This window comes from Ornithorhynchus anatinus, chromosome 17 (assembly GCF_004115215.2).
Source record: "Ornithorhynchus anatinus isolate Pmale09 chromosome 17, mOrnAna1.pri.v4, whole genome shotgun sequence".
Classification (NCBI taxonomy): Eukaryota; Metazoa; Chordata; class Mammalia; order Monotremata; family Ornithorhynchidae; genus Ornithorhynchus; species Ornithorhynchus anatinus.
Window position 1 is genome coordinate 3,753,207 of NC_041744.1, and position 23,414 is coordinate 3,776,620.

The 23,414-nt window shown below is 51.7% G+C and overlaps 1 protein-coding gene across 1 annotated transcript in view; it reads left to right on the forward strand.

Moving 5' to 3' along the window:
- Positions 1-683: 683 nt before the first annotated feature.
- The window catches only part of SMTNL2 (smoothelin like 2), a 37,110-nt gene continuing 14,379 nt past the window's right edge, over positions 684-23,414 (forward strand). Inside the window, exons 1-5 of the mRNA XM_029082914.1 lie at positions 684-1,107; positions 19,093-19,180; positions 19,761-20,000; positions 20,459-20,521; positions 21,429-21,504. Of these exons, the coding sequence (XP_028938747.1) occupies positions 700-1,107; positions 19,093-19,180; positions 19,761-20,000; positions 20,459-20,521; positions 21,429-21,504 (875 nt within the window). The 5' untranslated portion in view covers positions 684-699. The remainder of the gene's footprint in view (positions 1,108-19,092; positions 19,181-19,760; positions 20,001-20,458; positions 20,522-21,428; positions 21,505-23,414) is intronic.

A 23,414-nucleotide genomic window follows, 5' to 3' on the forward strand; every position in this document is an offset into this window, starting at 1 on the left:
TCTCCTCTCCCTGCCCCCTGCCCCATCATCTCCTCTCCCTGCCCCCTGCCCCATCATCTCCTCTCCCTGCCCCCCGCCCCATCATCTCCTCTCCCTGCCCCCTGCCCCATCATCTCCTCTCCCTGCCCCCTGCCCCATCATCTCCTCTCCCTCCCCCCTGCCCCCATCATCTCCTCCCCCCGCCCCATCATCTATCTCCTCTCCCTGCCCCCTGCCCCATCATCTCCTCTCCCTCCCCCCTGCCCCCATCATCTCCTCCCCCTTCCCGTCCCCCTCCCCTCCTCCTGTCCCATCATCTCCTCCCCCTGCCCCCTGCCCCATTATCTCCTCCCCCTCCCCCTGCCCCCTGCCCTATCATCTCCTCCTCCCCGTCCCCTGCCCTCCCCCCTGCCCGCCCCTCCCCCTGCCCGCCCCCCGCCCTGTCCCCTCCTGAAATGCGTTCTGCGGGGGCGAGGCGGAGCAGGCAGACGCCGCGCGGGACCGGACCCCGCCGAGCCCTCTCTCCCCTCCCCTCCCCTCCTCTCCCTTCCTCTCCTCTCCTCGCCTCTCCCCTCCTCTCCTCGCCCCCGGCCCGGACGCCCTGCCCGGCCCCCCGGCCTCCTCCAGGTCCCCTGCGGCCCCCTGTGCCCCCCGTGCCTCGTCCCCGGGGGTCCCCCCCTCCCCCTCCCGCCCCCGGCTCCCCTCCCCGTCCCCTCCCCCATGGAGCCGGCGCCGGGCGAGCCGTCCGAGCTGAGCGGCCGGGAGGCTCGGACGCTGCGCGAGGCGCTGTGCCGCTACGAGGACACCCTGCGGGGAGCCGTGCGCCAGATCCACGGCGACGTGCAGCGGGTGAAGCAGGGCGTGGAGCGCCAGGTGGGCGAAGCGCTGCGGCTGGCCGCCCCGCTGGCCCGCACCGTGGCCGACCTGCAGCGCGACCACCAACGCCTGCGGGACCAGCTGGACCGGCTGGCCCGGCACGTGGACGCCCTGGGCCGGGCCGCGGGGCTGCCCGCACCCCCGGAGACCCCCGACGCCCCCGACGCCCCCGAGCCCACCGCCCCGGGGCCGCCCGGGCCCACCGGCCGCTTCGCCACCAGGGCCGTCTTCTCGCTGTCCGGCCGCAGCCAGGTAGGGGGGCACCCACGGGGGGGGGGTCAGGGGAGGCCCGGGAGGGGACGAAGGGGCCACCCTCCGGGGTCTTCACCCCCACCGCTGGCCTCTGCGGCCCTGCCGGGGGAAGACCCCGAGCCCCCATCTCTTACCGAATTGTAATAACAACGACGAGGGTATTCGTTAAGCGCTTACTCTGTGCCAAGCACTCTTCCGTGATGTGGATATATAATAATGTTGGTATCGGTTAAGCTGCCGTTCTAAGCGCGGGGGTAGATCCGGGGTCATCAGCTCGTCCCACGTGAGGCTCCCGGTCTTCCTCCCCATTTTACAGATGAGGGAACTGAGGCCCAGTGAAGTGACTTGCCCAGAGTCCCACAGCTGACAGGTGGCGGAGCCGGGATTAGGACCCGCGACCTCTGACTCCTAAACCCGGGCTCACGCTGCTTCTATATAATCTATAATTTATCTATTCTGATGGTAGTGACACCCGTCTACTGGTTTTGTTTTGTTGTCCGTCTCCCCTCTTCCAGACTGTGAGCCCGTCGTTGGGCAGGGGTTGTCTCAATCCGTTGCCGCGTTGGACTTTCCAAGCGCTTAGTACGGTGCTCTGCACACGGTAAGCGCTCAATAAATACGACAGATTGAATGAATGAATGATTCAAGGTGATCGAGTTGTGCCACGTGGGGTTCACAGTCTTCATCCCCATTTTACAGGTGAGGGAAGTGAGGCACAGAGAAGTGAAGTGACTTGCCCCAAGTCACACACAGTTGACAAGTGGCGGAGTCGGGATTAGAACCCACGACCTCTGACTCCCAGGCCCGCGCTTTTGCCACTGAGCCACGCTGCTTCTCTGCTTGTACATTCCAAGCGCTTAGTACAGTGCTCTGCACGCAGTCGGAGCTCAGTAAATACGATTGATTGAATGAATGAATGAATCTTGGTCCTGTCCACACTCACACACAGGTTAGGACCCAGCTTTTGAGGTGTGTGTTGGGGGGAGCGCAGGAAAGGGAACCCCGGGGGGCAGATTGTCACTGGTTGCCACCAAATCACCAGGAGAACCGGGAGGTTGTCACCAAAGGGGGATGGGTGACACTAGAGCCTCGATGGACCTCAGCAGGTGTTTGCTGGGGGAGGGGAGGAAGTGGAGAAAGAGGATTGTGTTGTGCTGAAAGGTTAGGGAGAGGCTGTCAGAGCAGGGAATAATAATAATTCTGGTTCTTGTTAATAATTCTGGTACCTGTCAAGCGCTTACTGTGTGCCAGGCACTGTTCTAAGCACCCGGGTCGATACAAGGTAGTCAGGTTGGACACAGTCCCTGTCCCGCCTGGGGCTGACGCTCTTAATCCCCATTTTCCAGATGAGGTAACTGAGGCCCAGGGAAGTGAAGTGACCTGCCCAAGGTCACACAGCAGACGTGTGGCGGAGCCGGGATTAGAACCCATGGTCTTCTGACTCCCAGGCCCGTGCCTATCCACTAAGCCACACTGCTTCTGCACACGGAATACACAGGCCAGCATGTGGGCACCTGTGGGCGAAGGTGACGCGGGCAAGACTGTGGAGAGGAAGAGGGGCAGGCGGCCAGAGGAAAGCAAACACGGCACTAGGTGCCAGTTACCCCTTTCCTGCAAGGCACAAACTCCTCTTGTCCGGAGTCACCCTCTGCCACGGACTCCCCGGGCACTTTGTCCAGGCTCAGAATGGGTCCCGGGTCAGAGAGTAGGGGATCGAATCCTCAAGACGGCAGATCTTTGAGGTCCTTAGGTTTCCTGTCCTCACCAGGGTGGCCCAGGCGGAGGGTGCCGTGCCCTCGGTTGGCCCAGCGGGATCGGGGCACATGTCCCTTTAAAGAGCAATGGCTCGCTGAGGCGGGGGATTGGGGGCAGGGGGCTGGGAAAGGAGGAGGAAGTCGCTGGAAACTAGACTTACAACCCGGGGCCACAACCCATACAAGCAGTTGGGGGTTCTGCACACAGTAAGCGGGCATCAGTGATGATGATGATGATGATGGTTTAGTAATAATAATAATGATGGTATTTGTTAAGCACAAATGTGCCACTAACTGTTCTAAGCAGGTGGGGGGAGATACAAGGTAATCAGGTTGTCCCACGTTGGGCTCACAGGCTTAATCCCCATTTTCCCCAATTTCCAGATGAGGTGATGAGGCAAAGAGAAGTTAAGTGACTTGTCCAAAGTCACACAGTTGACAAATGTCAAAGCCGGGATTAGTACAATGCTCTGCACACATTAAGCATTCAATAAACACACCTGATGGATCGATTTACTTACGCATATACAAACATACACACATCAGCCCACTGCTGCTCCTCATCTCTGTCTCTGTTGGCCACTGTTTCACTCTTTCATGGGAAGCAGCATGGCATAGCAGATGTGGGTTCTAATCCTGGCTCTAGCACTTGTCTGCTGTGAGACCTTGGGCAACTCATTTCACTCCATGCCACAGTGACCTCATCTGTAAAATGGGGATTAAGACCGTGAGCCGCATTTGGGACAAGGACCGTGTCCAACCTGATGAGCTTGTATCCACCCCAGCTCTTGGTACAGTGCTTGGCACATAGTAAGTACTTAACAAATACCATAAATATCAATATTCACCCCCTCAAAACCAAGGTTTTTCCTTCATCAAATTCCTGCAGAAATGCAAAAAAGTCCACCCTTCAGTTTTATGCATGAAAGCGGTTGAAGCTCTGGGTTTGGTCTCAGTGATATCGCCGACTACAAGACACATTTGGAATCTCCTGAGCTCGTGGTGGGTCCTTGAGTAGAGGGTCCAGCTGGAGTTCAATTTCATTCATTCATTCATTCATTCATTCATTTATTCATTCATTCATTGGTATGTACTGAGCCCTTCCTTTGTGCAGAGTACTGTACTAAGTGGTTAGGAGAGTAAAATACAAAGAGGGTTGGCAGTTTCCCTGCCCACAGTGAGCTGACAGTCTAGAGGGGGAGACAGACAATAATATAAATTAATTAAGTAATTAATTTATTCAAATGTATTTATTGAGCACTTCCTGTGTGCAGAGCACTTTACTTAGAGCTTGGAAAGTACAATACAGCAATAAAGAGAGACAATCCCTGCCTATACCGGGCTTACAGTCTGGCGGTGGGGCGGGGAGACAGACATCAAAACAAAACTTGACAGACATCAAGTAAACAGGCATCAATATAAATACATAGAAAAATATGGAACGCTTCACGAATTTGTAGTTGTAATTCCAGACTATATACTCAATAGGCATTCAGTGAATAGCACCGATTGATGGACAGGTCACAGGTGGCAGTGATGGCCAGTTAGATTGGCCTGCTGGACCCAGGACACCTGTCTGGTTTAAAAGGCTTTGCATTTGGAAGCAACTCAGAATAGGTAGTGAGCGGTCCCTGAGAGTGCTCCTCTAATACCAACTTACTCACCTTCCCCCGATCTCCTCTATCTAGTCACCGACCTTTTGCCCACAGCCTGCCTCTGGCCAGGAATGCTCTCCCTCTTCGTATCCGACAGGCGATGTCTCTTCCCGCCTTCAAAGCTTTGTTGAAGGCACATCTTCTCCAAGAGGTCTCCCCTGTCTAAGCCCCCATTTCCTCATTTCCCACTCCCTTCTGCATCGCCCCCACACTTGGATTTGCTCCCTTTCTTCACCCCTCCCTCACCTCTCAGCACTTATGTCCCGATGTGTAATTTATTTATTTATATTAATGCCTGTCTCTCCCTCTAGCCAGTAAACTCATTGTGAGCAGGGAACATGTCTACCAACTCTGTTATATTGCTATAGTGTACTCTCCCAAGGGCTTAGTTCAGGGCCCTGCACATAGTAAGCGCTCAGTAAATGTTATTGATTGTTTAGGAGCTGGGTGAGTTCTCTCAAAGCACCACAGGGACTGAGACATATCCCCTCCCCACAAGGAGCTTACAGTCTAAAGGGGGAGAGAGACGTTAAGGTAAATAGAAAGGCCCGTTTCAGTGCTGGTTTACTTTTGGCAACTGCATAATAAGGCAGCTACCAAGCTACCCAGTTTTAGGAGCGACAGAGAACTGCTATCACTCTAATGCCTCCCTCCCTCTGCTTGGTAACCCGAGAAGCTTTAGGGGGTGGGTGGGAGGGATGGGTCTGAGGAGGAATGTAGGGGCCAGGGAGAGTTGCTGATAATCTGCTTTATTCTAGCCTGAAAGGATCCTGAAAGGCTGATAGCGAATTTAATGTAACTCTTCTTGGGGAGTTGGAGTCCCTTGCGTGGCTTTCTGTTTTCTCTGTGCAACAGCCACGGACAGGTGACAGCAGCCGTTTCCAAACAGTTCAGACCACGTTTGATCTCGGCCAGCCTTAGAGATGCCCCGTAATGGCTCTGTTTACTGTTTTTGTTTGGTAAAGTTTGAAAGGTGGAAAAAAAATAAATCTTTCAACCCACTGCTTACAGTGGATTAGCACTAACAGTATTTACGGAGTGCTTGCTAAGGGTAGGGTGTCATCCTGGGTGCCTGCTGATTGTGGCATTTGCCATACACTTATTACTGTGCGAAGTGCTGGGGTAGAAACTATGTAAGCAGAACAGACCTAGTCCCTGTCCCACATGGCGCTTACAGTCTAAGGGGAAGGGAGAACAGATACTGAAGCCTCATTTTACGGATGAGGAAACTGAGGCTCAGATAACAATAATAGTAGTCGTTAAGCATTTACTATGTAGCAAGCAGTATACTAAGAGTTGCAATACTTGCCAGATAATCAGGTTGGTCACAGTCCCTGTCCCATAGGAGACTCACAGGCTAAGTAGGAGGGAAAACAGGAATTGAATCCCCAATTTAAAGATGAGGAAACTGAGGCCAAGAGCAGTTAAGTGACTGCAGCGGGAAGAGCGTGGGCTTGGGAGTCAGAGGACGTGGGTTCTAATCCCAGCTCTGCCACTTGCCTGCTGTGTGACCTTGGACAAGCCACTTAACTTCTCAGAGCCTCAGTTACCTCATCTGTAAAAAGGGGATGAAGACTGGGAGCCCCACGTGGGACAATCTACCCCAGTGCTTAGAACAGTGCTTGGCACAAGGTAAGAGTTTATCAAATACCATTATTATTATGATGATGATGATAGACATAATTGGACCAATGTACAACAGTTGGATCATAAAGGCCATTACCCATTCCAAACGGATAAATCATTTAACAAACACAGATAAATGCAAGAGGGCTGAGCTGGACATTGAATTGGACTGAGGCGGAAGGTGGGAGTTTGGGGACGGAGTTAGTCAGGAAACGATTTTAGTGTGCTAAGCTTATCCTTTCCCAGCTCTGTGGAAACATCGTCAGCGCAGAGGCTGAAATGCCTCTCCAGAGACTTCGGCTTTCCAGGCATAACCCGGTCATAGAGGCCGACAGAATGCCCAAATTGGGATAGGATTGTTCCCTTCTGCTTCCTCCACATCATTTGGACAAGAGATTTAGATTGTTGGGGGACAAAAAGCACCTGTCCCCAAAAATTGGCTTGGAGCAGTTTAAAACTAGCATGTGAGGGGTCAGCGTCATTTGATCAATTGATGGTATTTATTTGGTGCTTTCTTGGTGCAGAGCACTGTACTAACTGCTTAGGAGAAGACAATACAGTTAGTAGACATGAACCCTGCCCTCAAGGAGTTTACAGTCTAACGGCTTATGGGGAGAATGTTTTTCTGTAGTCCAATCGAGGTTAATCAAATTGGTGTGTAGGTATGGATGTGCTTCCATGAGCACATAGGCGTGCATGTGATTATAACAGGAAAATAAGGCAAGGCAAGACCATAAATACCTGAGGACCTGAGATAAGGGTTGTCTGCCTTCTGTTTGTATTCAGGAAAACCACACCATTCCCAGGAGGAATGGTTAAGTCTCTAAAGCAGCACCCAGAAAGGCAGTGAGAAGCGACAAAACTCAGGTCTGGTCACTGTTCTTCCTCCAACTTGCCCCCTTTGTGGCCAAAATTTTGTCTGAAAGTCTCAAAAACCTCTGGACTGGCAGGGAGGCAGATGTGGAGGAGGGGCTGCCCAAGAAGAAAGAGAGGAAGAAAAACAGGAGAAACACTGCCGACCTGTCTCACAGCAGAAAGTTTCAGCAGTGGGGAGATACCCCAGGGAGGGTCTGGGCTACTTCTTCCCCACAATAATTTTTTTAAATAAACAATTATGATAATCATAATAACTGCGGTATTAGTTAATAATAATTATGGTATTTGTTAAGTGCTTACTATGTGGCAAGTACTGTTCTAAGCGCTGGGGTTGATACAAGGTATTCAGGTTGTCCCACGTGGGGCTCACAGTCTTAATCCCCATTTTACAGATGAGGGAATTGAGGCCCAGAGAAGTTAAGTGATTTGTCCAAAGTCACACAGCTGACAAATGGCAGAGCGGGGATTAAAACCCACGACCTCTGACTCCCAAGCCCGGGCTCTTGCCCCTGAGGCACGCTGTAAGCGTTTACTATGTGCCAAGCACCATGCTAAGCACTGGGGTGGATTCAAGATCATCAGGTTGGAAACAGTCCCTGTCCCACATGGGGTTTGCAGTCTAAGAAGGAATGAGACCAAGTGTCTTATCCCCATTTTACAGAGGAGGAAACTAAGGGACGGAGAATGACCTGGCCAAGGTCTCATAGCAGGCACGTGGCAGCAGAAGCCAGGTTTAGAACCTGGGACTCCAGACTTCGAATCCTGGGCTCTTTCCATAATCAGTTGTTCAGTCTTATTTATTCTGATGACTTGATTTGTAAATATTTTTATATCTGTCCCCACCTTACGGGAGTAACCTTTTATCTATAACCTCTCACATATCTTTTAACAATAATTATTATTAGTGGTATTTGTAAAGTACTTACTACATACCAAGCACTGCATGGCGTGGTGGTTAGAGCCCTGGCCTGGGAGTCATGGGTTCTAATCCCGACTCTGCCAATTGTCTGCTGTGTGACTCTGGGCAAGTCATTTCACTTCTCTGGGCCTCAGTTCCTCATCTGTAAAATGGGGATTGAGACTGTGAGCCCCTCATGGGACAGGGACTATATCTAACCCAATTTGTTTGTATCTCCCCCCAGCGCTTAGTACAGTGGCTAGCACATAGTAAACGCTTCACAAATACCACAATTATTATTATTGTTACTAGATAAAGGATAATCAGGTGGAATCAAGTGCGTGCTCCGTCAAGGGGCTTGCATTCTAAGTAGGAGGGAGAACAGGCTTTGAATCTCCATTGTACAGGGGAGGCAACTGAGGCACAGACACTAATCCTAGGTTACACAGCAGGCAAATGGCAGAGCTGGGTATTAGACTTGTGCCCTTTCTGCTAGGCTCTGCTACTTCTCTGGCCTGTTCCCCTAACTCCCTTCCAAGGAGCGGGAAGGAACCTCTTTGGGAAAAGCGGTTTCAAGTTCAAGTTTCCCTCCTCCCTCTCCTGCCCCTTTCCCAGTCCCTCCTTTATTAACGGAGGCAGCGAACGTGTCTTAGAAATATAAAAACCAGCCCCAGGCCCGACCGTCCGCTCCCTCCTAACGCTGGAACTTTACCGGTTTCACCCAAGGCAGACTCTCCAGTGTGGTGGAGTCAATAAAAACAGCAGCTGTGTTTTTATCTCTGTAGGGAGCAAACCCTGGAATTCAGCTGCTAAAATCAACAGGCCGGGAAGCTGTGAGCCCACCCTATTTATTTTAACGCCAGGTTGGCCATCCTGGCAGGGCCCTAGGATATTCCGGGGCCGATAACGGGAAGCTTGGAGGTCACCTCTCTCCTGGTTGTTTTTTTGTTTCCTCATTTTCATCCGGGAGTGGAAGGAGGGCCCTTCCGCCACCCCCCGTCTATTGCTGCGGGGGGAGAGGGAATGGGTGACATGTGAAGTTGGGTTGCCAACTCTGAGTTTCCTGTCGTGAGCAGAATATGATGGGCATTCGCCCAGATACAATCTCCTTCTGCATCCCCAGGAGTGACTTGCCTGCATCCATGCAGGACCCGTTTTTGGGTAGGGATTGTCTCTATTGCCGAACTGTACTTCCCAAGCGGCGCTTAGTACAGTGCTGTTTACACAGTAGGCACCCAATAAATACGATCGAATGAATCGTATGAATGAATTGAATGAATGCCAGAGAAGCAGCGTGGCATGGCGGATAGAGCACGGGCCTGGGAGTCAGAAGCTCGTGGGTTATAATCCCAACTCCACCACTTGTCGGCTGTGTGACCTTGGGCAAGTCACTGCACTTCCTCTGGACCTCATTTCCCTCCTTTGTAGAAAGGGGATTGAGATTGTGAGCCCCATGTGGGACAGGGACTGTGTCCAACCCGATTTGTACCCACTCCAGCGCTTTAATACAGTGCCTGGCACATAGTAAGTGCTTAACAAATGCCATCATCATTATTATTATTACTACTAGCGTGATGGGGGCGTGGCCCTGAATCTGCGTGGACGTTTTGGGGGAGAGGCTCCGTGTCTGGCACGACTGGGGGTGTGTCTATATTGGCGTTTGGGGACGGGGCTCAGAAGGTGTCCGCAAGCTTTGGGGACATGGATCTATTACCGTTTTGGGGGAGTGGCTCTGTTGTGTCCAGGCGAGACTGGGGTGTGCGTCTCTCCTAGCGTTTGGGGGCGAGGCTCCGAACGTGTGTGAGCGTTTTGGGAGTGTGGTTCTAAACGTGTCCGAGCGTTTTGTGAGCGTGGTTCTGCTGTGCACGGGCGTGACCGGGGGTGTGACTATCCTAGCGTTTTTTGGGCGAGCCTCTGATGTGTCTGGACATGACTGGAGGCGTGGCTGGAGGGCCTTCTCAGGTCTCCCTGCGGACGCTTCTGCACCGCCTTCTTTCCTGCGGCCGGCTGGAAGATCCTTCCCGTTTTTTCCGGGGCTCTTTCCCTGCTCCCTTCCCTCTCCCCCTCCTCCTTCAGCCGGGCCCGCGGGAGACCCCAGGCCCCCCAGCCCCGACCTCAGGAGGCGGCCCTGGGGACAGAGTTTTCCCCAAGCATCTGCCAGGTCCCCCGGGGGCGGGGAGCAGGGTCAGCCTGGGTTGTTTTAGCATTGATTCCTCCTCCTCCTCCTTTTCCTTCCTCTCCTCCCTCCTCCTCCTCCTAAGATCCTGCGCCTGCCAAAAATCTAGAGTAGGCAGACTCCCCTTAGGACAGGGAACAGGAAACCCCCTCTGATTTTTTTTCCCGACAATCCAGGTTAAAACCAAGCAGGAACAGTAATAATAATAATAATAATGATAATAATGTTGATATTTGTTAAGCGCTCACTATGTGCAAAGCACTGTTCTAAGCGCTGGGGGGAGATACAGGGTCATCAGGTTGTCCCACGTGGGGGTCACAGTCTAAGTCCCCACTTTCCAGATGAGGTAACTGAGGTCCAGAGAAGTTAAGTGACTTGCCCAAAGTCACACAGCTGGCAAGCGGATCCGGGATTAGAACCCATGACCTCTGACCCTCAAGCCCATGCTCTTTCCGCGGGAATCGTGGAAAGCCTCTTCTTCCGCCCTTATCCCCCCATTTGTAGGTTAGATTCAGCTCTGCACATAGTAAGCGCTCAATAAATACTATTGAATGAACAAGCGCTCAGTACAGTGCTTTGTAAATCAAGTGCTCAGTAAATAGCATTATTTCATTGCTTGGAGGTCAGGAGACCTGTAAGGAGGCTGCTCCAGTTACCCAGCTGGGAAGAGATGAAAATTATCATCTGTCTGCCCCTCTAGACTCTGAGCTTGTTGTGGGTGGGGAATGTGCTTGATGTTAGAGTGTATTCTCCCAAGCGCTTAGTTCAGTGCTTTGCACAGAGCAAAAGCTCAATAAATACGGTTAATAATAATTCTGTTGTATTGTGCTCTTCCAAGTGTTTAGGACAGTGCTCTGTACATAGTCTTTTTCAAATAATATTATTAGTCTTCAAATATTATTATTGAGAAGCAGCATTGCGTCGTGGATAGAGAACAGGCCTGGAAGTCAGCCTTGCCACGATAAACCTGTCGATAAGCCTGTCGATTCACAGGAGAGCTGTACATAGTAAGTGTTTAAGAAGTACAGTTAATTAATTGATTGATTCTAGACTGTAAACCCGGTGTGGGCAGGGATTGTCCCTCTTTATTGCTGACTTGTACTTTCCAAGCGCTTAGTACAGTGCTGTGCACCCAATAAGTGCTCAATAAATACGATTGAATGAATGAATGAAGGCTTGGGCCAGGTAATGGCTGGAGAGGAAGGGGTGGATCCAGGAGATAATATCCAGGGAGAAGCAGCAGAACTTGGAAAGAAGTCTGAAAGTGGGAGGTCAAAGCAGAGGGGAGTCAAAGATGAGCCCTTTATGGATTTGAGGATTGTGTGAGTCCCTCCCGAGACCTGGCTGATGAGGAGAGGGAAGAGGCTTTGCTTCAAGGGAAGAGCTTCCTCTGCATCAGGGATGGGAGAACAGGAGAGCTGGATTGATTGGGCTGGGTCAGATTTACCTGTGCCTGGGAGCAGGGAGAGGACCACTCAGTCACTCGTATTTACTGAGCACTTACTGTGTGCGGAGCACTATATTAAGTGCTGGGGAGAGTACATCAGAATTAGCAAACACGTTCCCTGCCTGTAATGTGCTTACAGTCTAGATTGCCTGGACTTCTCTGCCTTTCACCATGCTGGGTGCACTGTTTAGCAAATAATTTGGATTTCGTGGGTTGCCTGCACAAAGGAAGATTAGTCAGTGGTTTAAAAAACAACAAAATGGTGGTATTTATTAAGCATTTACTATGTTTCAAGCATTCTTCTAAGCCCTAGGGTAGAAACAAGGTAATCCAATCACAAATGGGGTTCACATTCTAAGTAGGAGGGAGAACAGTGTGGTTTAGTGGAAAGAGACGGGTCTGGGAGTCAGTAGGACCTGGGTTCTAATCCCAGCTCTGCCACTTTTCTGCTGTGTGACTATGGGCAAATCACTTAACTTCTCTGTGCCTCAGTTACCTCATCTGCAACAGGGGGCTTCACACTGTGAGCCCCATGTGGGACATAGACCGTATCCAATTTGATTCGCTTGTTTCTACCCTAGCTCTAAGTACACAGTGCTTGGTACATAGTAGGCCCTTAAAAAAAATCATAAAAAGCAAACAAGCCAACTTAAAAAACAGACTTCCCATTGATTGGTAGAAAGCTCCAGAGAGTAAATAATAGAAATGATATTTATTGAATGTCTGTTGGGTGCAGTGCCCTGCAATAAGCACTTGGACAGTATTAAAACCGAGAAATGGCACATTCCCTGCCCAGAAGGAGCTCCCATTCTAATGGGGAAGGCAGTCATAAAAATATTTGCCAGTAGAGTAATGTTATTTACTGAGCATCTACTGGATCCAATGCATTGTACTAACCACTTAGGAAATATAACAAAAGCACAAGAAAGTCCTAACCCCTGCCCACAAAGAACTTACATTTGTGTGCACACAAATCCTCTGTCTGGCAGATTGAGCACTTTGCATAATCTGGATGGCAGCCAGATTCAAAAAAAAGTTTATAGTATGATTTGGGGGTTTTAGAGAAAAAATAAACCGTGTCAGCGGCAGTATCAACATTATTGACTGAAAACTGCTGTGTGCAGAGCTCAGAAATAATAATAATGATGGTATTTGTTAAGCGCTTACTGTGTGTCAAGCACTGTAATAAGTACTGGGGTAAATACAAGATAAACAGGCTCACAGTCTAAGTAGGAGGGAGAACGGGTATTGAGTTCCCATTTTTACAGATGAGGGAACTGAGGCCCTGAGAAATTAAGTGAGTTGCCTAAGGTCACACAGCAGGCAATGACAGGGGCGGGATGAGAACTCACATCCCCTGACTTCCAGGCCTGTGCTCTCTCTATTAGTCCATGCTGCTTCTCAACCTATTGAGCACTTACTGTGTGCAGAGCACCTTGCTGAGTGCACGGGGAATAGAAGTAGTAATCGGATTTATGAAATATTTACTGTGTTCGGAGCACAGTACTAAGCACTAGGAAAGAAGAATTCATGGACGGGAATTAAAAATGGATCCTGTACCTCAAGGGGCTCACAATCTAAAAAAAAAAAAAAAAAGGAACCGAGTACCTACTGTGTGCCGAGCACTTAAAGCGTTTCTTGTGTGCAAAGCACTGTACTGTACTGAGTGCCTACTGTGAATAGCAGTAGTATTCATTCAATCATGTTTATTGAATACTAGGGACTTATTGAGTACTAGGGACTTTGGTAACATAAAAAAATAATCTGATGGAGGAGGACAGCAAATTGACAAATATACAACAGCTAAGAATAAGAGAATAGATATCAGTGAGTCAGTAGCATTTATTGAGTACCTATGGTGTGCAGAATGTTTACCTGAGTGCTTGGGAGGGTGCAGTAAATCTTACAGTAGACACAAATGCAGTAGTCAATGGATAATAAATCAACATAACTGCATACAAGGGTGAGGTGGCTGATGGGGGTGGTGTGATTGGAAATAATAATAATGGTATTGGTTAAGCACTATGTGCCATGCACTGTTCTAAGCACTGGGGTAGATACAAGTTAATCAGGATGGCACATAGTAAGCGCGTAATGAGTACCAGAATTATTAAGTTGGACACAGTCCCTATCTCACATGGAGCTCACACTCTTAATCCCCATTTTACAGATGAGGTAACTGAGGCCCAGAGAAGTTAAGTGACTAGCCCTAGGTCATTCAGCAGACATGTAATGGAGCCGGGATGACAATCCAGGTCCTTTTTGATTCCCAGGCCTGGACTCAATCCACTAAACCACGCTGAGATTAATCAGAGAAGGTCTTCTGGAGGTGGAAGATTTGAGGGGAGAGGTGGAAGGAGAAGAGGGATTATAATAAGAATATTAATAATAATTGTGAGCCTGTTGTTGGGTAGGGATTGTCTCTATCTGTTGCCGAATTGTACTTTCCAAGAGCTTAGTACAGTGCTGTGCACACAGTAAGTGCTCAATAAATAGAGTTGAATGAATGAATGAATAATTGTGGCCAGTCACTGTCTGGATGGAGTTGGAGACAGGACGGTGCTGATCTCTGGTCTCTGAATCCAGTCTCTGGTCCCCAGGCAGGTTCTGAACTAGGGGCTTCAAGGCACCAAAGTGAGGCAAGAGGGCAGCAGTGTAACCCTAGGGTAGACGGCCTCCCCGTGAGAGGCTCCCCTCAATACCCAAGGAACCCGCAGACCCCCTGGGGGCAAGACTGCGGAGAAGGAGGGCCCCGGTTCCTCAGGGCCCTCCCACGCCAGATGAAATATTTCTTGGGTGCCCAGGATTGGCCCGTGGAAGAGTTGGGCTACTTCAAGCGTCCCTTTGTCCGGCGAGATAAGAGGGGCTCTTTGGCAGGGAGAAATGGAATCAGAACGTGGGGGCTTTGGGGGGGAACAATGGGACAATGCTGACATTCTCCTCCACTGGGGTGTTTCCCTGCCTGGCCTGGGGGTGGGGAGAAACAAGGAGGACTTTGTGTGTCCAAATTCCACCCCTTAAAGGGAGACCGGCGGCCCAAACAGAAACCTGGGGACAGCCTGCTCTGGTCTCGAGGCCTGAATTTAAGGAGCAGGTGAGATGCCCCCCTCCCCCTGACTCTTCCCCAAGGCCTGGAAAGACAAAATGACCAGATGGCTTCTCGAGATCCCAGGATTCTCTGATTAGCAGAGGAACCCTTCTCCAGTGGATCTCGGAGTGGTCTGTCTTTCCTCTAGCGATGGAAGCGCTGGCTGGGCTGGGCTTCCCGACCTCCCTTGGTTCTGCAGAGCTCTTGACTGCCTCTGACACAGGCATCAGAGTTGGGTGAGGGTAAAGGATGGCTGGTGGTAGGGGTTGCGATGGAGGGGGAAGCTGAGGCACAGAAATCAACGAAGGGAGAGTCAGGGGTGGGGGCTGGTCCATACTGGGTCACTGGGGTAGAGTCAGGGATGGAGAGGGGAGAGTCGGGAGTGTTGGATGGTTTGTGCTAATCCCAGCACTGCTTCTGGCCTGCCGTGTGACCTTGGGCAAGTGACTTAACCTCTCATCTGCAAAATGGGATCAAATCCCCCCTCCCTCTCTCTTAGATCAAGGAGCTTCTCTGTCAAAGGGGCTGTGCCCTATCTGGTTATCTGGCCCCTCTCTCCAGGGCTTAGAACAGTGCTTAGCAAAGATTAAGCGCTTGGTAAGCATCGTCATTATGTGAGGCTGCATCCTGACCCCGAGAATTTAAGATTCATTCACCATCAATGAGGTGGTTTGGTCTCATTTTGCTGACCTGGGGTCCTGCAGGATGCTGACCCCTGCCCCCCCCCCCCAACCCTGGGACGGGGAGCCTGACCCCCCCAGCTCTGGCCCCATGAGAGGCCCCAGATTGGCTTCGGGCCTGGGACAGCTTGTCCCTTCCCTGGGGGCCATGAGCTCTCTCTACTCCGGCCCAAAACAAAGAGTCCTTGGCCGCTTCCCTCAGAATTCAGTCAGGAAACGTGTTTCCAAAATCATTCTCCCCAGACCAACAGTCCCCCTGGCCCGGGGCCGGCTGGACCTCGGTCAGAGGGCTCCAGCCTGCCCAACGCCATCCACTCGGAGCCTGCAGTCGGTTCACTCGCCCACGCCGCGTGGACAGGGGTGGGAAAAAGCAGGTGGCCAAGTCCACCCGGGCCTGAGGAGAAGATGAAGTTCTCCTGGGAAAGGGGGAGGTGTGATCTCCCCGCCTGTGATCTCCCCGGCCTTCTCCCACCTCATTGCTCCCTTCTGGCCCTTGGACATGGTAGGGGAAGACAGCTGGAGGTAGGAGAGGCCTAGAGGAACTGAAGAATCCGGGGGTGGAGTGGTGGTGGGGTTTTGGATGGGAAGTTTGAGAGAGCCGCCCTTAGGGTAGAGGAGACAATGACTATGGTGGGAATGGATCCACAAGTGAACTTTGTGGAAAGAGATTCTTTTTTTTTTTTTTAGAGGGATTTGTTAAGCCCTTACTATGTGCCAGGCACTGTACTGAGCACTGGGGTAGATACAAGCTCATCAAGTTGGGCGTAGGCCGTGTCCTGCATTGGGTTCATAGTTTTAATCCCCATTTTACAGATGAGGGAACTGAGGCACAGAAAAGTGAAGTGACCCAAAGTCACGCAGCAGACGAGTGGCGGAGGCGGAATTAGAACTCAGGTCCTCTGTCACTCAGACCTGTGTTCTATCCACTAGGAGACGCTGCTTCTCACACTTGCACACTCGGCCACTCGGTCCATGAGATTTCAGTCGGGCACCTTTTCTGGCTGCCGGCTATTCTGGTGAGAGCTGCCCGGATAACGGTGTTTAAGAGGGATAGGTATGTCCTAATAAGGAATTTGTTAAGCGTTTACTATGGCCAAGCATTGTGCTAAACACTGGAGTAGTTATAAGATATTCAGGTTGCAATGAGTCCATTACCCAGATAGGGCTCACAGTCTAAGGGGGAGGGAGATGAGGTATTTCAATCCGATTTTAAAGATGAGAAACCTGAGGCCTAGAGGAGTGAAGTGACTTGCCCAGAGTCACACAGCAGGCAAGGGAGAGACAGCATTAGAACCCAGGTCCTCTGACTCCCAGGCCTGGCTTTTTCCACCTGGTCCTGCTTCGTCCTATTCCAGCAGGACATGGGCTAGAGTTGTTTTTGCAAATAGTGGAGCTGGTTTGCCCTGCGTCATCCACACTCTCTCGCCCGGCCCCCAGCCCCAAGCAGCCCACTGGGTGGGATGGCGGGCGGGCAGAACAGGTGCAGCCTGTGGTCCTGGAACAGAGGATTTCACAGACTCACCCCTTGACCGGAGGGCAAACTGGGGAGGAGAGGGCCTCACCTGGAGAAGCAAGGAAGGATTAAAAGCTTCCAAACAGGCCCTCCACCCTCCAACCGGCCTCGGCCGACTGCTTTCAGGCAGCAGTCAGTCACTGCCCAGTCCAGAGACGCCATTCTCCGCCACCTGACTGGGCTTTCCCATGGGTCTCGGAGCCCTTAATGATGGGTTGCCTTCCTTGGAAGGGGTCACGGCCGAGAGGGCCCCTCCCCGAGACTCCAGGAGACCCTTGAGAGGAGCAGCGGAGGGAAACTAGTGGAGGATCCGGGCGGATTAGCTCTCTGGACTTTCCTCCCTCCTGCAGCTCCCCAAACCCCTTCAACTTTCTTTTCTTCAACTCCCTTCTATGTCGCCCTGACTTGCTCCCTTTATTCATCCCCCATCCCAGCCCCAGCACTTATGTTCCTGTGGTTACTTATTTCCATTTCATTTATTAATTTCTATTATTTCTATTAATTCATTTATTTATATCTATTATTTATTTCTATTTCTATTAGAATTCAGTTCTATTTCTAAATTTGTTTCCATTTATTTCTGTCTCCCCCTCTAGACTGTAAGCTCATGGTGGGCAGGAAATGCATATGTTGTATTGTTCTTTTGTACTCTCCCAAGTGCTTAGTACAGTGCTCTGCGCACAGTAAGTGCTCAATAAATACGATTGGCTGACTGGCTGTCTGGGAGTGGGCTGTGGGGGCCTCAGAGAGGGAGAGAGGGGGAGCGGGGGTGGTCCCGTTAGAGACAAGTTTGGGTAATTGGGGAGGTAGGTTTGAGATGAGTGCATAAGCCATAATTTTGGTAATTGTTAAGTGCTTACTTTGTGCCAGTCGCTATACTAAGCACCGTGACTGAGGGATTTCGATGCAGGCTAGGGCAATGACTAGGAAGAGCCTAATAGTAATAGGGGGAATGATATAGCCCTTACCCCAAGATGAGCACTGTGCTACCCGTGACCTGGGTCCTACTCCCTGCTCTGCTCCTTGTCTGCTGTGTGAGCTTGGGGGTAAATCACTTCATTTCTCTCTGCCTCAGTTACCTCATCTGTAAAATGGGGATTAAGATTGTGAGCCCCATGTGGGACATGGACTGTATCCAACTCTGTATCTATTCCAAGGCTTAGTTCAGTGCCTGGCACATAGTAAATGCTTAACAAATACCATTTGTTTAAAAAAAGAGAGATATTCAGATTGTACACTTTCCCTGTCCTGCTTGGGGCTTGTAATCTAAAAGATGGGGAGAGCAGTTATCTTATTTTCATTTTGCAGAGGAGGAAATAGCCCAGAGAGGTTAGGTGACTTGCCCAAGATCATACACAGGCTAATTGGCAGAGCTGAGAGTAGAACTTGGCCCAGGAGGAGTCAGAAAGCCGGCCTCTAGGACCAGGACTAATCATTTTGGACTCTGGATCCCAACTGAGTCTCCTGGTAAATTTTGCCCCTGGTGGTTGCAAGTGACTTGCAAGCCATTTAATTTCTCTGAGCCTCAGTTTCCTCATCTGTAAAATGGGGATGAAATAAATCACTTGCTGTGTGACTTTAGGCAAACCACTTAACTTCTGTGGGCCTGAGTTTCCTCATCTGTAAAATGGGGATGAAATACCCATTCTCCCTCCCAGTTTGACTGTGAGCCCCGTGAGGGACAGGGACTGGGTCTAATCTGATTGTATCAGTCCCAGCTCTTAGCACAGTGCCTGGCAGAGAGAAAGCGCTGAACAAATATTGCAATTATTGTTATTATTGGGTAGCTTGGCCTCCCCAGAGATGATGTGAGAGATCTGCTAGGCAACCAGTAAGCATTTAATACACTCCAATGGCTGATCGATCGATTGCTGATCCCTACACGATGTCTTGGACTCCCCGGGTTAGGCAAACCGCCCAGCCAAAGAGAAACACCTTTGAAGGTTGGCGATTGAGTCATTCATTCGATCGTATTCACTGAGCGCTTACCGTGTGCAGAGCACTGTACTAAGTGCTTGGGAGAGTCAACTACAACAACACATTCCCTGCCCACAATGAGCTCATAGTCTAGAGATTGCAGAGTTGCCAAGCCCAGTAGCCTCTGTCCTTTTCTTGGTGGCTGCCGTGAAGCCGGGAGAGCCGTGGGGTCCCGAAGCGGACACCGGGCCGTTGGGGCTGGGAAAGGATGGGGGCGAGGTCTTGGGTACGAGGGACCGACTCCAGCTTTTCTACTCACCCTGACCTCCTGACCCCGTGCCTCTTGTCTCGGTAGAGTCTGGACCAGGTTGAACTCGGCGAGACAGAGATGAGGAGACCCTCCGCCTCCCCCGTCGTGGAAAATGGCCACCAGCCCAACTCCGGTGAGCAGCGGGACAGAAGGGGGTTGGGGGAGGAGACTGGTCGAGTAGGAAGCTCATTGTACAGGTGGGGAAACTGAGGCGGCCCCAGACATCTCCCATCATTGTTATCCAAGAGCCCGGGGTGGGGGGCGGTGGCCGTGTGCTGAGCGAGGCGGTCGGTTAGATGGCTGTGACCCCTGCTCCCTAGGGCTTCCAGCCTATAACAGGCTATAAGGGTGGAGGCCAACAAGACGACACGCTTTAGATTCGGTAGTTACAGAGAGCTGGGGTCGCATTCCCATAGGACCTGGGACGAACTCACTGGACGAAATGGATCGGGAGTGTTTGCTGATTGCCTTTGGTGTGCGGAGCACTGTGCTGAGTGCTTAGGAGAGTACCCCAGACTAAGCACTGGGCCCCTCAGGAAGCCCATCGGGGTTTGCGGGGAGCTTTTGTGGACGATGTTGAGGGAATGTGGTAGCCGGGAAGGGCTTTGGATCCCATGTTCCCTGAGGAGCGGAGATTCTCAGGGGCCAGAAGCACCCCGAGTGACTGCCCGCCTCCCTGTGTCCCGCCCCCGGGGTCTCCCATCCGGGTCCAGGTCTGGCCAAGTTCTTTCCCGATGGGCCCGAGGGGTTCCAGGCCTCTCCCCCAACAGAGGCCCACCTCCCAAGCATCACCCTTCGGAGGCCGCACCACCCCGTCACCGCCACCACCCGCGTCCCGGAGAGGTTTTCCGGAGAGACCTCCACCCAGCATCCCTTCTCGACCGCAGCCGGGGCCCTCGGGAGTCCGAGCAAGATTCCTGGTGAGGTTGCGACCAGAACTTCTGGCCAGCCAGGTAATCCACAGGGCTCAGCTGCCCAGCCCGTGCGGAGTTCAGGAGCGCTGGTGTACGTGTGTGTCTTGGGGACCGGCCCGGGGATGGGGATCGGGGCCCGGGGGTGCTGGCCCGAAGCCCCTCAAGTCTTGAGCTGCGTGCTACCCGGGGAAGCGGGAGGAGAGCAGCAGGCACATTTCACAGGTGCATAAACCGAGGCCCAAGTCGCCCACTCAAAGTCCCCCAAGCTGGGAGCTGGGAGCCATCCCCGGAAGCAGGAGAAGGCGGTGGGGATCAGTAGGCCAATTTTACAGATGGGAAAACCGAGACCTAAGCGGCCCACTCGACATCGGGCACCCAAGGGCTGGCTGTGGAGGGAGAATTGGGCCCCCCCAAAACTGGCCGTGACCCCCCAGAAAGGGAAGGTGCTGACCCTCTCGCCTTTGAACGGTTATCACTTCTTTGCTTTCCCTTTCCAGGGAGTTCCGTCAAGTCCTGGAGTGCCGGTTCCGTGAAGACAGTGGGCACCTCGATAATGTCAGGTCAGAGGTCATTTCTCCCTATCCCCAGCGAGAGTCCGAACCTGCCTTTCCCTACCTCCATCCCTTCCCTCCTTCTGCCACCTGCTCCGAAGGGATGATGATGATGATGATGATGATGATTATTATTCTTGTTATTTCATCATCGTTATTGTTGTGGTTGTTTCAGTTCAGTTGTTACTTTGAGCCAAGAGGATAGAGCAGCATAGCCTAGTGGTTGAAGCATGGGTCTGGGAGTCAGAAAGACCTGGGTTCTAATCCTAGTTCAGCCACTTGTCCACTCTGTGACCTTGGGCAAGTCACTTCACTTCTCTGAGCCTCAGTTGCTTCATCTGTAAAATGAAGATTAAGACCGTGAGTTCCATATGGGACAGGGACTGCATCCAACCGGATTACCTTGTATCTACGCCAGCACTTAGAACAATGTCTGGCACATAGTAAGCCCTTAACAAATACTATTAAAAAAAACTGTACTAATTCAAGATAATCAATTCAGGCAAGGTCCCACGTGACCCATGTGGGCTAATAAACCAACTAGAAGGGAGAACTGGTATTTCATCCTCATTTTAGACTGAGGCTCCCTCCCAGCCCCACAGCACTTATATCCATATCTGTCATTTATTTATTTACATTCAAATCTGTCTCCCCCTCTAGACTATAAGCTTATTGTGGGCAGGGATTGTGTCTGTTTACTGTTCTGTTGCAATCTCCCAAGTGCTTAGTACAGTGTTCTGCACACAGTAAGCGCTCAGAAAATAAAATTGAATAAATGAATGAGGGGCCGCCTTGTGGGGAGGGGGACCGGGAAGCTGGTTGGTTAGAGAGTGCATGGAGGAGGGAGAGAGAATACGGGCGGCTCAGGCTCCAAGATTCACTGCTCTTCACCTCCCCCTCTTCCCCGGCCCGACAGAGAAAAGTTCTTCGGTCACCAGGTCCGTGGCAGCTGTGGAGTTTGGATTGTCCAGAGGCCTCAAGAGCAGCGAAAGGTGAGCGCATGCCTCGGTTCCCTCCTGCTTCTGTTTCCCTCTCTGCTACCTTTGGCCGGGTCCCGGACTGCCCCCCTTCCCCGCCCCTCCCCCCGCCCCCTCCCAAGAAGCAGCGTGATGTAGAGGGAGTCAGAAGATCATGAGTTCTTATCCCAGCTTTGCCGCTTGTCTGCTGTGTGACCTTGGGTAAGTCACTTCGTTTCTCTGGGCCTCAGTTACCTCAGCTGTAAAATGGGGATTGAGACTTGGGAGCCCCATGTGGGACAAGGGACTGTGTCCAACCCGATTTGCTTGTATCCACCCCAGTGCTTAGTACAGTGTCTGGCACATAGTAAGCACTTAACAAATACCATCATTATTATTATTATTATTATTAGGGGGCTCCCAGCAGACATGATGGTTAATTTCGGGACTCTGTTGGGGGTACACATCTCCCCAGGATCCACAGCCCCCAGGCTGGGGTGATAATAATAATAATAATAATAAGAATAATTGTGGTATTTGTTAAGCGTTTGTTATATGCTAGGCACTGTATTGAGTGCCGGGGTAGATACAAGCTAATCAGGCTGGACACAGTCCATGTCCCTCATGAAGCTCATAATCTTCATCCTCATTTTACTGATGAGGTAACTGAGTCCCAGAAAAGCGAAGGAACTTGCCTAAGGTCACACAGCATACAAGTGGCAGAGCTGGGATTAGAACCCAGGTCCTCCTGACTCACAGGCCCGGGCTGACTCAGCTGAGGGCTGGTCGGGGCGTCCCTCTGGGTGGGATGAGGTCTGGCAGGCTTGTTTCGGGGGCAGAGCAATTGTGGGGCGGGAGCCCCCTAATAATAATAATGATGGTATTTGTTAAGCGCTTACTATGTGCCAGGTACTGTACTAAGCACTGGGATAGATACAAGCAATTCATGTTGGACACAGTCACTGTCCCATGTGGGGCTTGCTGTCTCAATCCCCATATTATAGATAAGGTAACTGAGGCCCAGAGAAATGAAGTGATTTGCTCAAGATCACACAGCAGACAAGTGGCAGAGCCGGGTTACGGGCCGGGTGAGGGCTGGTGGGGGTATCTTAGGGACTGGTCTACCCAGCGGGACCCCAGGCTGCCTGTGGAGATCGGGGTTGAGGGGAGCTGCAGAGGGGAAGGGGAAACCAGGGGTCTCGGGTGGGGAGGTGGATTCCACCAACTGTTTGGCAGGGTGAGCCCCCCGCCCCCCAGCCCGCCCGGTCCCCCTGGGGTCCAGGGCTCTGCAGTCATTCATTCATTCATTCAATCGCATTGATTGAGCGCTTACTCTGTGCAGAGCACTGGACTAAGCATTTGGGAGAGGTCAACCGGACAACAAGCAGACACATTCTTTGCCCACAATGAGCTGACAGGACAGACTTCCTCCAGTGTGGACCCTCCCGGTTTGGGCTGACCGGTCCAGCGGCCAGGCGGGGGGCGTGGACCATCCCCATGAGCAAGCCTCGGGAAAAGCAGGGGCGGGCGGCAGGGGGAGAGCCTGAATCCCATCAACCAATCAATGGTATTTACTGAGTACTTACTATGTGCAGAGCACTGTTCTAAGCGCTTGGGAGAGGACAATCCAACAGAATTAGCAGATCCGTTTCCTGTCCATAATGAGCTTTCCAGCCCCGTCCCTGATGTCCTGTGGGAGGACAGTTGGCCAGCGTTCCATCGACCAGGAAATGTGGGAAGCGGGGCTTGGGGAGATATGAGGGAGTCACCTCCCTCCCGGGTTCCTCCCGGATCCCGTCCACTGGGGACTCGTGGGGCGCAACCCCAAAAGCTGCATCCTCCGCCCACCTGGAGCCTGTAAGCTCTCCCCTAGACTGTAAGCTTGTTGTGGGCAAGCTTGTTGTTCTACTGTAGTACACTCTGAGTACAGTCTTTGCACACAGTAA